The 15,668-nt window shown below is 46.1% G+C and overlaps 1 protein-coding gene across 8 annotated transcripts in view; it reads right to left on the bottom strand.

Annotated features, from left to right (window-relative positions):
* Window positions 1-2,636: 2,636 nt before the first annotated feature.
* The window catches only part of CMKLR2 (chemerin chemokine-like receptor 2), a 34,795-nt gene continuing 21,763 nt past the window's right edge, over window positions 2,637-15,668 (bottom strand). For 5 of the 8 annotated variants that reach the window (XM_079982181.1, XM_079982175.1, XM_079982176.1 and 2 more), the window contains 2 exons: window positions 7,961-8,048; window positions 2,637-5,748 (listed from right to left, as the gene is read on the bottom strand). In XM_079982181.1, the coding sequence (XP_079838307.1) occupies window positions 4,650-5,714 (1,065 nt within the window). In that variant the 5' untranslated portion in view covers window positions 5,715-5,748; window positions 7,961-8,048 and the 3' untranslated portion in view covers window positions 2,637-4,649. Of the gene's footprint in view, window positions 5,749-7,960; window positions 8,049-10,854; window positions 11,428-12,332; window positions 12,566-15,668 lie in introns of those variants that run through there. The other 3 variants (XM_079982179.1, XM_079982180.1, XM_079982178.1) reach the window with 3 other exon arrangements.

Raw genomic sequence — 15,668 nt, forward strand, 5'->3', positions numbered from 1 at the left:
AAAGGCATAATAGGTTGAAATGTATAAATAGGGTACAAGATTGGAAAGAGGGTAGGAAATTGCTGAATTTGATTGTGTAAAGGGGAACACAGAAAAGGGAGATGTGAGGAAGTCAGGAAAGAGGGTTACAAAGATAGTAAGCAAGGAATAATTTTTTCTCTGTTTTTTGTTGTTTTTGTTATTTTTGGTTTGTGCTATTTTTGATTGTCTTTTTCTCTGTTTTTTCTTTTTTCTGATTGTGATATTTGTTTTATTATGAAAAACTTTAATAAATATCTATATAAAAAAAAGAAACAGCTGGAGGCACAAGGTTGGGAAACACTGCTCTAGAGCCAGGGACTCCCGGTTTTGCCCTTTAACGGGCCCTGCAAGCGCCGCCGCATGGGGAAGGAGCATGAAAGCATCTCCCCAACTTGATGTTAGACTAAAGGCTACCTTGCCGAGGCCTAAAACCGCCACTCGAGGCCCTAAGGGGCCTCACTGCCAAGTCCCACAACCGAGGACCAATCAAACCCCGCCATCTATCCAGTCCCCAAGGGCTCGTCGCAAGTCGTGGAGCCAGAAGTCATTGCCCAGTGAAGTCATTGATCCTGGAAGGAAGAACGGCAAAAGAGGCTTGAGCCCAGGGGTCAGCCTCTTTTCTTTTGGCCTTAGGCCCGCCCCCGGCCGGCCATCCATTGTCCTCCCTGGCCGAGGGCGGGTCAAAGGCCAGCTCAAGCAGGTGGGTGGCACCCGTCCAGTTGAGCCCTGCTCAGTGCCGCAAACCCCGCTCACCTGTGGGGAAGGGAGGGCGGATATTCACAGACACAAAGCAAGAGCTTTAATGCAACTCAGAGCAGGTGAGCCCGGCTGCACAGCACACGTCAACATGGAACACACCAAGCAATTCCGTTTAGAAGACATTCTTGAAACCCATTTTACAGATGGGAAACAACTGAAAGCTAGAAACTCCGATCAAGAGAACAGATCACTAAATCTAGGACAATTAATTCAAAACACAAAGCAACCCGCACCATGACTACAACAAATTCGGTGAATTTATGGAGAAAAGTCATCTGTCCCAACCAATACAGAACCCATGAAGAAATGAGCTAAGCCACATGAGAATGCATGGCCAAATAATAAAATAAGGGCTTATGTATATAATAAATGTTCATAAATGTACCAAGCAAACACGTACATATATAAACCACATGTCTGAAGCAGCACAGGAGAACAGCCATGAAGTTGTTTTGACTCCCAGGTTGACCAGGTGTCTTCTCTGCAAAGTCAAAAAGAAAAGCCTCCCCATTGTCTTTTCCTTCACAAATCTTGTCTTAAGGGTATGTCTGTGTATGAATAGGGTGAACCTGTGACTTGGCTCAGGAACTAAGTATTTATCATTACAAAAGACTGGCCAGCCTCCCCAGGGTATCAATCCAGTAAGCATTAACAGGTAACTTGCCAGGAGGTAAACAACCCACTCAGATTTCTGCTTTAGCCCACCCTTTCTGCGATGTAGGTAGGATGTTTCTGGGGGTGGTCTTGGACTCCAGGGCGGGCAATTTTAAATGTCTATATAAGGGCAGACACAGCTTGGTTCTGGGTCCTCCCTTCTCCTGCTTGTTAGGGGAGCTCCCTGTTGCAACAGTTCAATAAAGATCAGGCTTACAAGCTGCTTTGCTTCTCAGTATTCTCTGGTTGATCACTGCAGATGGTGACAGCAGCCACGAAATTAAAAGACGCCTGCTTCTTGGGAGAAGGGCAATGACAGGCCTAGACAGCATCTTGAGAAGTAGAGACATCACCTTGCCAACAAAGGTCCGTATAGTTAAAGCTATGGTTTTCCCAGTAGTGATGTATGGAAGTGAGAGCTGGACCATAAAGAAGGCTGATCGCCGAAGAATTGATGCTTTTGAATTATGGTGCTGGAGGAGACTCTTGAGAGTCCCATGGACTGCAAGAAAATCAAACCTCTCCATTCTGAAGGAAATCAGCCCTGAGTGCTCACTGGAAGGACAGATCCTGAAGCTGAGGCTCCAGTACTTTGGCCACCTCATGAGAAGAGAAGACTCCCTGGAGAAGACCCTGATGTTGGGAAAGATGGAGGGCACAAGGAGAAGGGGGCGACAGAGGACGAGATGGTTGGATAGTGTTTTCGAGGTTACCAGCATGAGTCTGACCAAGCTGCGGGGGGCAGTGGAGGACAGGAGTGCCTGGCGTTCTCTGGTCCATGGGGTCACGAAGAGTCGGACACGACTAAACGACTAAACAACAACATTCTCTGGTTGGCCTCTGTTCTTTCCTCTGACCGATGGAGAACCTACAAAGGACTCTGTAAGGGCTCTTGTGTCCCCCAGAAGGAAATAAGGGCAGATTTTCATTTATTAGAGGCAAGGAACACAAAACATGTACAGAGCTGATTGCTCGAGAAAGCAAAGCAATTTAGTATAATGTGGCCAAGGAATTAAGCATCTAGAAAGCTTTTGCTCATTTCACATTCTTCGCCATACATACAAACGCCATTATTTCCTACCCAGAGAGGTTCAGAAAATAGAGTCTTCTCCCTCCTCTTCCCAAAACACACGCAGCTGGCAAAGCTTCCCAGCTCACCACATTTGTAATGGCATTATGAGTCAAAACCAAACCAAACAAAATTAATCTGAAGTATTTATTTCAAATGCTGTTTTCCTTGCTTTGGCAATATTATGATTTTAAATATATGGCTGCAACACATTTGCAGCCTACATCAATGTAAATAGTTTCCACCATACGTCTCAAAGAAATGTAATGCACATGTAAATTGTTTTCTACAAACAGGATCCAAGCATGCTTTTACAAACAAGTCCCATTGGAAATATACATTCTGTCCTCCTTTCATGGATCGCTACTGCAATGGCGAAGCCCCTCACACCTTTCTGAGCGGCTATGACATCCACAAACGTCCCTCCCTGCTCAGGGGAGAAAGCTGTCAGCATGTTTTCCATCCAGAGTTTGTGAGAGGAGGGGAAGTTGGGATTTCGAGGTGAAACGTTAATCTAGAGGGGTTTCGTAGATGAAAACATTGCGAGGGTAGCTTTCCGGTGATGCGAAAGACTGGGAAGACGTTTCAGGAGACAAGGCAAGGGACAGGGAGCTCAGAGGAAGACAGGATGGGGCACATGAAGCTAAGGGGAAAACAAAAACCCGAGAAAAAGGTGTGTTAAAAAAAGACTTGTGCAGTAATAAAGCAAAGGCAAGGAGGGATCAATTGACTGGGGTGGCAGTGCTGAAGAAACCACCATATTTAAGGTCAGAACAGGCAGTATGCTATAATTTGAAAGGAATACAGTGGTGTTACCACTAAATATTAGGCAACTAGGCTAATATCTGAGTGAGATTAAGTGAAATCAGCACTGGTAAAGCGGCTTGAACTCTGAAAGCCATTCTTAGTGAATGTATTGCTTTGCTTTTGTAGAACAAAACTGTTTGCCTAAACCCTCTGGAAGTGCAAAATACCCAGATCAATGTGTCTCTGTGCAAATCATTTCAGTGGACCAGAAACCTCATGTGCAAATGTCCTGCTCTGCCAAATTCTATACCTGGGACTGGTCCTACTTGGAGTAGACCTACTGAAATTAATGGGTTTAATTAGTTCTGCCTCTTAATTCCAATGTGTTGACCCTGCGGAGGACTGTTGTTGGATACGACCTATAGGATTAAGGAGACAGGTTTACTGAAAATGTTGATAAAGCCCGCTAGCAGGCTTACAGATTAACCTGCCTCATTGGAAGCAGTGGAATCCTTGCATTTAATATATATAATCTTTGACATCTTCAGCAGAAACTAAGCAAAAAACCATAAGCAAAGGGGAAGAGAAATTGTCAGTTTTGTTCAGCAAGGCTCTGTGCCAAAAATATATATAATAAAGTATACTTGACTACTTTAAAAGATTGCAAAGGTACTATGTTTTTAAAAGCACATCAAAAAGTGCATTTGCGTGTTGTTTTGTGTGACATTTCCCTATGCGGTTACTTCAAGGGAGAATCAATGTCTTTGTTTAGAGTGCTTGAAGGACAATGTTTTGATACTGAAGAACTATAAAATAAGAACCTTCCATGACACACACTGTCTTCCATGATCCTAAGTCCCTGCACAAACATCTTTCCTCCCTCAGTAGCTTGAATTTGGAATGGGGAGATTATCAGGCCTTCTATTGTGTCTTTTAACAGTAGCTTGATGTGCAGAAATTGGCAGATAAAGCTTTAAATGGCATTGGGATGAAGATCACAACATTTTAATGATGGCTCCTCAGAAGCATGTGAGTTTGGGATGCCTAAAAGTTTGGCAACCCTACGAGCAATTGAAGTTGCTTATGAACTTCTGCTGTTTTGACCTCATTCAGACCTCCAGCTTCTATCATTGCCTTCGTGGGCAATGGTCAAGGATGAGGAGAGTGGCTGTACGCAACATGCGGATGACATAACAGTGGCTACAAAACCTGTGTCCTTTTACTAAAGAAGTTTTACTGGAAAAAATATGCAGCTCATGGGAGCTGAATGGGGTCAAAGCAAAAGGAGTTCCACTTGGGGAGCACCACCTTGGCTACTTTTGTGTAGTGACGGTTGGGTTACAAACACCTCTGATGTCTAGATCTTAATAAGGTGGGCATATTGCAGAGTGAGTGCCCGTCAGGGAGAGATTTCACCCAGAGAAGTCTCCAGCTCAGACGCTTCGCCCTGCTGTAGACTCAAAGAATTCCAGACTTGTTCGCTGACTGTCCCAGACCGGCTGACTTCCCAGAGGGTGTGCTTCACCAGTTCTGAAAACGTCACACTGAAACAGGACTGGAGTTTCTTGCTGAGGAGGACGTAAAGAATGGGGTTAAGGCAGCTGTTGATGAAAGCAAAGCTGACGGAAAGAGGAATGGCGTCGCGGAGCAAGTCGTGCCAGTAGTTATCGTGGTGAGCAGAGAGTTCAAGGATGCTGAATATTTGGTATGGGGTCCAGCAAACGAAAAAAACCACCACCACAGCAAGAACAGTCCAGAAGAGCCTGCTGGACGTCAGCATGGCAGTTTTCTTCACTTGGCATATCAGAAGAGAGTAACAAACAATCATGGTCAGCAGAGGAAAGAGGTAGCCACAAATGAACCTTACCCAGGTCAGAACATGGTGTCTGAGGATAATAAGATTGACGTCGGTGGGATGGAAGTTGTTGTAGCAAATGGTGACATTGTTGTGTAGTGTAAGGGTATCTCTAAAGTACAGCGCCGGGCTTCCAATGAGCGTGGCCAAAACCCAGATGAAAGCAATCATAAAGAAGGTGTTCTTGAGAGTGCGATGCCGGTAGGAGAAGACAGGGTGGATCAGATGGACGTAACGGTCCAGGCTGATGGCTGTCAGGAAGAAGACGCTGGCAAACATGTTGAAGAGAGCAATGAAGGAGTTTGCTTTGCACAGCCACTTCCCAAAGGGCCAGTGGAAGCCCGTGGCCACGTAGGTGATGTAGAGAGGGAGGAAAAGGACGAAGATGAAGTCCGCAATAGCCAGGTTGAGGAACCAGAGGGAAGTCACGGTCTTGTCCCATTTAAAGCCCATAATCCAGATGACGATCGCATTGCCAGGCACTCCCAGGAGAAAAGCCACGCCGTGGAACACAAGCGACGCCACCTGTGCGTGGGTGAGGTGGGACACGGGGGGCTCGTCCTCTTCGTAAGTCCCAAAGTATTCCGTGAAGTTGTCCTCGTACTCCATGAGATCTGCAGATGCCACGGTTGCTGACTATTTGCTGAAAGGAAGGGGAGTGAAAAAAAGGGGTGGAGTGGGGGAAAACAAGAGGGAAAAAAGTAGTGCCCATCAAAATAAATACAGTAGTACCTCGCAAGACGAATGCCTCACAAGACGAAAGAGTTTTCCGTTTTTTGAGTCGTTCCGCAAGACGAATTTCCCTATGGGCTTGCTTCGCAAGACGAAACGTCTTGCGAGTTCTTGCGAGTTTGTTTCCTTTTTCTTAAAGCTGCTAAGCTGCTAAGAGCCGCTAAGCCGTTAATAGCCGCTAAGCCTCTAAGCCGTTAATAGCCGCTAAGCCGCTAAGCCGTTAATAGCTGCTAAGCCGCTAAGCCACTAAGCCGCTAAGCCTTTAATAGCCGCTAAGCCGCTAATAGCCATGCTTTGCAAGACGAAAAAACCGCAAGACGAAGAGACTCGCGGAACGGATTAATTTCGTCTTGCGAGGCACCACTGTAATTTCCCCTTGAATGCACATAGCAATGGCCTTTTATAGCAACCTGCCAGCATCGATCTGCTATAGGTCCCTATCAAAGACCCAGCAATTCATAAACTATCGTATTTTTTGCTCTATAAGACTCACTTTTCCCCTCCTAAAAAGTAAGGGGAAATGTGTGTGCGTCTTATGGAGCGAATGCAGGCTGCGCAGCTATCCCAGAAAACAGAACAGTAAGAGGGATTGCTGCTTTCACTGCACAGCGATCCCTCTTGCTGTTCTGGCTTCTGAGATTCAGAATTTTTTTTTTCTTGTTTTCCTCCTCCAAAAACTAGGTGCGTCTTGTGGTCTGGTGCGTCTTATAGAGCAAAAAATACAGTATTTTACCCAACAAAGTGTTGCTTTCCAAACTGAGACCAAACTGAGGTGTTTTAGTTTCACCCACACCATACATTTAAAGCACTTTGGGTTCCCTCAAAGTATTATGGGAACTGTAGTTTACTAAGGGTGCTGGGCATTGTAGCTCTGTGAGGGGTAAACTACAATTCCCATGAATCTTTGGGTGAAGCCAGGTGGTTTAAATGTATTGTGTGGATGTGACCCAAATCAGTGCAAATGGCCAGTGTCGGGATGGGCTAGTTGGATAACTATGGTTGTGCAAGATGTGATCTAACAGTGCCCTCCAACAGGATCATAAGTAACTGGTGCTTTGCCCAGGTCAGGGAAGACAGTTCAAATTTGGGGTTGGATGGGGAAAGGCCCTGTACAGTGGTGCCTTGCAAGACGAAAAGAATCCGTTCCGCGAGTCTCTTCGTCTTGCGGTTTTTTCATCTTGCGAAGCAAGCCCATTAGCGGCTTAGCGGCTTAGCGCTATTAGCGGCTTAGCGGCTTAGCGGATCAGCTGATAAGCGGCTTAGCGGATCAGCTGATAAGCGGCTTAGCGGCTTAGAAAAAAGGGGGGGAGGAAAAAAACCCCGCAGGAACTCGCAAGACATTTTCGTCTTGCGAAGCAAGCCCATAGGAAATTCGTCTTGTGAAGCACCTCCAAAACGGAAAACCCTTTCGTCTAGCGGGTTTTTCCATCTTGCGAGGCATTCGTCTTGCAGGGCACCACTGTATATCCCTAACGTTCCTTGCCTTACTGCCTAGAACAAACGTAGGCAACCTAAGCCCATTCGCCTTCTCAATCCGGCCTGCGGACGGTCCGGGAATCAGTGTATTTTTACATGAGTAGAATGTGTCCTTTTATTTAAAATGCATCTCTGGGTTATTTGTGGGGCATAGGAATTCGTTCACTCCCCCCCCCCGAAAAAATATATAGTCCGGCCCACCACATGGTCTGAGGGACAGTGGACCGACCCATGGCTGAAAAAGGTTGCTGACCCCTGGCCTAGAATGATCAAATTACCGTATTTTTTGCTCTATAAGACTCACTTTTTCCCTCCTAAAAAGTAAGGGGAAATGTGTGTGCGTCTTCTGGAGCGAATGCAGGCTGCGCAGCTATCCCAGAAAACAGAGCAGCAAGAGGGATTGCTGCTTTCACTGCGCAGCGATCCCTCTTGCTGTTCTGGTTTCTGAGATTCAGAATTTTTTTTTTTCTTGTTTTCCTCCTCCAAAAACTAGGTGTGTCTTGCAGTCTGGTGCGTCTTATAGAGTGAAAATACGGCAATCACCTCTTTCTTTTTTCTCTTATATGTTATCTCCTCTGGAAAAGTAAAAACGTTTCAAAAATAAATGTAATTAAGTAAAAATGGCAATATGGAAAGGGCCTTCCTACCTTTCAGAATGGCTGAGAAGCTTTGCTACTTATTGTCCGTCCAAGGTTTTGAGTCAGCCGCTCCAGCTGGGCACTTTGCTAATGAAGTCTGAAACAGAAATCAGAGACGAAGAAAAGAAAATAGCGTGAATGCAGGATGGAAAACATAACTGGAATGTCAGAAAGCAACAGCATGTGAAAACACATCACCATCAATCATCATCAAATTAAGAATTTGGAAGCTTGGTAGGAATGGTTGGGTGACAGCATTGTTCTGGGAAACTCAATGTAGCCCCGTTAAAAAGGCATAATTGGGGAGGGAATAGGTCATAACTGGGATTTGACTGTAAGTGTAATACGGTGGTCCCTCGGGTTACAAACACCTCGGGTTACAAACTCCACTAACCTGGAAGTAGTACCTCGGGTTGAAGAAGAAGAAGAAGAAGAAGAAGAGGAGGAGGAGGAGGAGGAGGAGGAGGAGGAGGAGGAGGAGGAGGAGGAGTTTGGATTTGATATCCCGCTTTATCACTACCCAAAGGAGTCTCAAAGCGGCTAATATTCTCCTTTCCCTTCCTCCCCCACAACAAACACTCTGTGGGGCTGAGAGACTTCAGAGAAGTGTGACCAGCCCAAGGTCACCAGCAGCTGCATGTGGAGGAGCGGGGAAGCGAACCCGGTTCACCAGATTACGAGTCCACCGCTCTTAACCACTACACCACACTGGCTACTTTGCCCCAGGATGAGAATGGAAATTGCGCGCCGGCAGCAGCAGGAGGCCCCATTAGCAAAAGCCTGCCTCAGGTTAAGAATGGTTTTGGGTTAAGAACGGACCTGCGGAACGAATTAAGTTTGTAACTCGAGGTACCACTGTATATTGTGAGTATCAACCTCTGACAGTCTCCCACTTTACCTGTAGAGGTAAAGGACAGCTCTGTTCAACACCTGCATGCAAACACAGGCTGGTACTACCACCTCCCCTTTTAGTCAATAAATTGTTTCTCAAGCACGCCCATTTGGAAGTATACTGGATTCAAAGAAAAGGGATTTTTAGTAGTAGTAGTAGTAATAATAATAATAATAATAATAATAATAATAATAATAATAAATTTATTTATATCCTGCCCTCCCTAGCCAAAGCCGGGCTCAACAATAAAATAATAAAACATTCTAAAATCATTTCATTCTAAAATAAATTCATAATCAAATTAATGGCAACCATTGGGCTAGAGTTCTGTGAGGATTGCCAAAGGAGTGGGTCAGACTGTGCCTCAGCCAAAGGCCTGGTGGAACAGCTCTGTCTTGCAGGCCCTGCGGAAAGATGTCAAGTCCCTCTTGTGGCAGAGCGTTCCACCAGATCGGAGCCACAGCCACAAAAGCCCTGGCTCTGGTTGAGGCCAGCCTAACCTCCCTGTGGCCCGGGACCTCCAAGATGTTTTTGTTTGAAGACCGTAAGGTCCTCCGTGGGACATACCAGGAGAGGCGGCCCTGTAGGTACAAGGGTCCTAGGCCGTATAGGGCTTTAAAGGTTAAAACCAGCACCTTAAACCTGACCCTGTACTCCACTGGGAGCCAGTGCAGCTGGTATAGCACCGGGTGAATGTGATCTCGCAGCGAGGACCCCATAAGGAGTCTCGCCGCGGCATTCTGCACTCACTGGAATTAAATATGCTTAGGACTGGAGTGTAAAAGGTGAGCACCAGAGACATCACCCAAAACGCATTAAGTGTGGCCCACAGATCAGGCCCAAACAAAATAAAACACAACACATCCCATTCAAGCATCTAGATTCACTCTACGGAGATTTTCCACATGCCACTCAACATCATTAACTTTAATTAACTTCATTCCTAATGAAATCAAAACACACCGTGCAAATGTTCTTAGAAAACAGCATGTGCGAGATCAGCACGTTGGATTATGCATATAGGAGCAATTGATGGGGCCATTCTGCAAATTAATGTTAAAAAATGTTGATGATCAAACCCAGCTTGAGATAACTGAAGATTCATTCTGTTCACAGCGGGGAATGTTTCATTCCTAGGTGTTTAGTGTTTACACTAGTCTCTGCAGCGACGGAAACCTCTGAATGAAGCCTGTGGTAAACAGCTTGTGCAGAGCATGTATTAGGAATGAGGATCTCTGCCACCCTCCTGAGAAAACTATCTAAGCCACAGATACTGTAAGAGTTTTATCAGGGTGGCCTCCATGTGCTGAACTTTACAGAAGGCGACCTTCTGCTTCTCTGCTTGCACGGCTACCCAGTTGAAATCCAGTTTTGAGATTAAGAATCCTAAGAAGGGAGAGAGCCAGGAGGGAGGTTTCAAAGTCATCCATCAACGATGTTGGATGGGACTTTTATTTTACAAGGTGTTTTTTAATGTGACCCAAAACCACCCATAGGGATCTTAAAAGGTAAAGGGACCCCTGACCATTAGGTCCAGTCGCAGACGACTCTGGGGTTGCAGCGCTCATCTCGCTTTATTGGCTGAGGGAGGTGGCGTACAGCTTCCGGGTCATGTGGCCAGCATGACTAAGCCGCTTCTGGTGAACCAGAGCAGCGCACGAAACACCGTTTACCTTCCCGCCGGAGCGGTACCTATTTATCTACTTGCACTTTGATGTGCTTTCAAACTGCTAGGTTGGCAGGAGCAGGGACAGAGCAATGGGAGCTCACCCCATCGCAGGGATTCGAACTGCCGACCTTCTGATCGGCAAGTCCTAGGTTCTGTGGTTTAACCCACAGCGCCACCATCTTACTACCCAGCAAATATGAAGTTTGCTGAAGTCTCCTCACCTTCTGACCCAAGCCGTGATAGATCAGACAAGTTCAAATGATTTCAAAGACTCATTGTGCTTTAATAACTATGTCGGAATAAAGAATGAATAAGAAGCAACGGAAGACAAACAACACATACCAAGATTTCTTGCGGGCCTTGCTTCTTTCCTGCTCTTCGTTATTTAGTCCCATCCATTCCAGATTTTACCCATCTCTCTGCTGCTTGCATCTATTGGGCAATAGCATTTTTCATCACTTTTCTTTATCTCCATCCAATTTGGGGTGCCTCTTTCTGAATAGCTCTCCAGATTTTTGTCTGCTCCTTGGTAATAATCTCTCACCTAGTTCCTCATCTTGCTGTTCCAGCTCGATCAGCAAATTTGGTTCCTCATTTAGACATTTGTCACATGCTCCCCTTACCCAAACCCTTGCATTCATCAGCTTTCTATTTAGACCTATTGCCCAAGCCTGCTTGGTGTGCCTTGCTTTGCTTCTGTTGTAAGTTCCTGTCTGCTTTTAGCTACGAGATGCTGTTGGACTCATGATTCCATGCCCCCATAATCTTGAACCTTCTAGATTTCCCCTTGATCAATCCTAAAATGACCTATCAACTTTATACTTATATTTATATATGGGCATGTTATATTATGTAAGGGATGCGGGTGGCACTGTGGGTTAAACCACAGGGCCCAGGACTTGCCGATCAGAATGTCGGCGGTTCGAATCCCCGTGACGGGGTGAGCTCCCATTGCTCAGTCCCTGCTCCTGCCAACCTAGCAGTTTGAAAGCACGTCAAAGTGCAAGTAGATAAATAGGTACCACTCCGGTGGGAAGGTAAATGGCATTTCCACGCGCTGCTCTGGTTCTCCAGAAGCGGCTTAGTCATGCTGGCCACATGACCTGGAAGCTGTACACCGGCTCCCTCGGCCAATCAAGCGAGATGAGCGCCGCAACCTCAGAGTTGGTCACGACTGGACCTAATGGTCAGGGGTCCCTTTACCTTTACCTTTATGTTATTTTATTCCTGTGATAGCATCTTGATAGCACACTCAGCAGTCATGCAGGTCACCTGGTCAGCCTTCTCAACTATGATGGACTGGTAGGTAAAGGGACCCCTGACCATTAGGTCCAGTTGTGACCGACTCTGGGGTTGCGGCGCTCATCTCACTTTATTGGCCGAGGGAGCCGGTGTACAGCTTCCAGGTCATGTGGCCAGCATGACTAAGCCGCTTCTGGCAAACCAGAGCAGCGCACGGAAACGCCGTTTACCTTCCCACCAGAGTGGTACCTATATATCTACTTGCACTTTGACATGCTTTTGAACTGCTAGGTTGGCAGGAGCAGGGACCGAGCAACGGGAGCTCACCCCGTCATGGGGATTCGAACCACCAACCTTCTGATCATCAAGCCCTGGGCTCTGTGGTTTAGACCACAGCGCTACCCGTGCCCCACTTTACCCATTCATATTTGTCTGTCCTTCCATCTATCTGTTCCTCCACCCCCAATCCATTCATCTCTAAACACATGCATCAAGAATGATTGAGCTGCATTTGGCCTTTCTCATTCATATTGAAGAAGACACTTTCCTTTTCTAGAAAAAGAGGTGCCAGAACTCACCACGAATGCCTCCCTCATTCTCTCATAAATGGCAATGGTGCCCACTGGAGAGGTGGCGGAAATTCTGGCTGAAAATAAACCCCGGCTAAAATAATTTTGTTTGGGTCCCTCCCTGCTCTGGATAAATTCAACATTTGCAAAATATTTCTGTTCCAGATTTAATCGAGATACACGCAAGTCATCATCTCTCCCTTGGGGGCGTGAATTCTGCTCAAAATAACAGCACCACCCAGATGAGTCATCAAAAAAATATATATTGTAAACAAGAAGAAGTCTTCTAAACAGCTGCAGTTAAAAAGCAATTTTGAGCAGAAAGGGAAGTTTTTGGTGAATATAAAGGGAATGTGAGGGGAAATAACTATATTTGTCTGTGGACTTCAAGATATTATATATCGGGGAAATAGACTTTTTGCCCACTTAATTTAGAGCTAGCTTAAATAAAGATATAGGCATGGCCCTATAGAACGGCTGCTGCTGCTGTCTTAGACTTAGGTAAAGGTAAAGGGACCCCTGACCATTAGGTCCAGTCATGACCGACTCTGGGGTTGCGGCGCTCATCTCACTTTATTGGCCGAGGGAGCCGGCGTACAGCTTCCGGGTCATGTGGCCAGCATGACTAAGCCGCTTCCGGCGAACCAGAGCAGTGCACGGAAACGCCGTTTACCTTCCCGCAGGAGCGGTACCTATTTATCTACTTGCACTTTGATGTGCTTTCGAACTGCTAGGTTGGCAGGAGCAAGGACCGAGCAACGGGAGCTCACCCCGTCGCAGGGATTCGAACCGCCAACCTTCTGATCAGCAAGTCCTAGGCTCTGTGGTTTAACCCACAGCGCCACCCACGTCCCTTGTCTTAGACTTACTGGGGTGCAAATGATGTTTGGAGAATGTAAGCTGGAGAGGGAAGTTTCCAAAGATCAGCCCTGGGGTGAAATCAGGTTTAGGACAGAGACAAGGCTAGCCTTGAATTCTGAAACAGCGGGGCAAAGATAGGGAAACAGGGAAACAGGCAAGAGAGGCAGTCAGCAGGCTAAAGTCTGCGGAGAGGGCGCAGAAGGCAGAAACCAAAGGCAGGGTTGCCAACAGGATTTCTGGGCTCAGAACACTGGACTGCACTGGATTGAGCCTTCCGCAGAAGAAGACACAAATTTGCATACTATTTTCATTTGCTTCATATGCAGATCTGTGGATCAAGGTGGAGGACACAAATAGAAATCAGGCACAAGTATTGAGATGTCTGATGGAAAGAGTATCGAGAGGCAACGTTTTCCCCATACTGTGGTACCTCGGGTTACATACGCTTCAGGTTACAGACTCCACTAACCCAGAAATATTACCTCGGGTTAAGAACTTTGCTTCAGGATGAGAACAGAAATCGTGCTACGGCAGCGGGAGGCCCCATTAGCTAAAGTGGTGCTTCAGGTTAAGAACAGTTTCAGGTTAAGAACAGACCTCTGGAACGAATTAAGTACTTAACCTGAGGTACCATTGTAACTGTATTTCCATACAGGAAAACGCTAAGCCTGTTGGGCTTCTGCCTTCTGTATAGCTGTTAAAAACACAAGAGCTCTGGTCTCCCCACAATTTGAACCCCACACTATGCAAAACAAAAAAACAAAAAACACAACCTCATTTCATGAGTTGGGAAAGAGCTAGGGTATTTCGTAAGTTGTTCTTAGGCTGGCAATGCTACAATCACTGCAAGACCAAGGTCGACATGACCATGCTTGGATAAATTAAAGAGAAAATTTCGGCCGTTGTAGTTTACCCCTCACAAGAGCTACAACTGCCAGCAACCTTTAACAAGCAACAGTACGCAGAATTCTCTGAAAAAGAATGTACTCCATTTGTGATTAAAAGATATAATGTGCCCATGGACCAGAGCACGCCAGGCACTCCTGTCTTCCACTGCCTCCCGCAGTTTGGTCAAACTCATGCTGGTAGCTTCGAGAACACTGTCCAACCATCTTGTCCTCTGTCGTCCCCTTCTCCTTGTGCCCTCCATCTTTCCCAACATCAGGGTCTTTTCCAGGGAGTCTTCTCCCTGGAAAAGATATTAGATATCTTTGATATTAAAAGATATGTTTGATATTAGAAAGGGGGAAAGATAGCTGCCCAATAGCAAGGCTTAAATGCTTTCTTTTTCTTTTTCTTTTAAAATTTTCACCTTTTCCAAATATTTTTAACAAGAAAAACAAAATCTTTACAAATCTAATTTACCTTCCCCTCAACTTCCCTCCCCTCCTTTCTGCGGTTACTTATTTTATATCTTTTTATTACCGCATAGCCAATTCGAAGCCAATCCGAAGAGTCGGACACGACTAAATGACTAAACAACAACAACACAATATCAAACATGTTCCTGCTGCATCATAATATAGCATAGTTCTCATTCTCAGTTATGAATGCTGCCAAGCCAGAGACACACTAAAAGGCGGCAACTCTCAGCCACCCTGTACCCCCCAAAAAACAATTCCCCCCCAACCCCCCACTCTGTTTCATGGGATATGAGTGGACTTTTGGAAGTGGGGACCAGGCATTTGGGAGCAGCTTTGTCTTATATTGCTCCAAGCAGGCTATGTCAGGAATAGGATTGCACGGCAAGCCTTTGACGCTGGGCATGTCTACTTAGGTGTAAGTCCCAAAGTCAACAGTAGGATCAAACTACAGGGTTACATACACTTCAGGTTACATACGCTTCAGGTTACAGACTCCGCTAACCCAGAAGTAGTACCTCGGGTTAAGAACTTTGCTTCAGGATGAGAACAGAAATCGTGCTCTGGCAGCGGTGTGGCGGCAGCAGGAGGCCCCATTAGCTAAAGTGGTGCTTCAGGTTAAGAACAGTTTCAGGTTAAGAACAGACCTAACCTATCCATTCTCAAGGAAATCAGCCCTGAGTGCTCACTGGAAGGACAGATCCTGAAGTTGAGGTTCCAGTACTTTGGCCACCTCATGAGAAGAGAAGACTCCCCGGAAAAGACCCTGATGTTGGGAAAGATGGAGGGCGCAAGGAGAAGGGGACGACAGAGGACGAGATGGTTGGACAGTGTTCTCGAAGCTACCAGCATGAGTTTGACCAAACTGCGGGAGGCAGTGGAAGACAGGAGTGCCTGGCGTGCTCTGGTCCATGGGGTCACGTAGAGTCGGACACAACTAAACGACTAAACAACAACAAGAACAGCCCTCCAAACGAATTAAGTACGTAACCAGAGGTACCACTGTACACAGCTTCCATTCAAAACATGCACTCTTAGAGATAATTTCCATTGGCACAACTTAGTCTTCTTCCTGACTTGAACTGCACTGCCAAAGCTTCCCCTAAGATTCCTGGTCTATCAA

This window comes from Podarcis cretensis, assembly GCF_951804945.1.
Source record: "Podarcis cretensis genome assembly, chromosome: 1".
Taxonomy (NCBI): domain Eukaryota; kingdom Metazoa; phylum Chordata; class Lepidosauria; order Squamata; family Lacertidae; genus Podarcis; species Podarcis cretensis.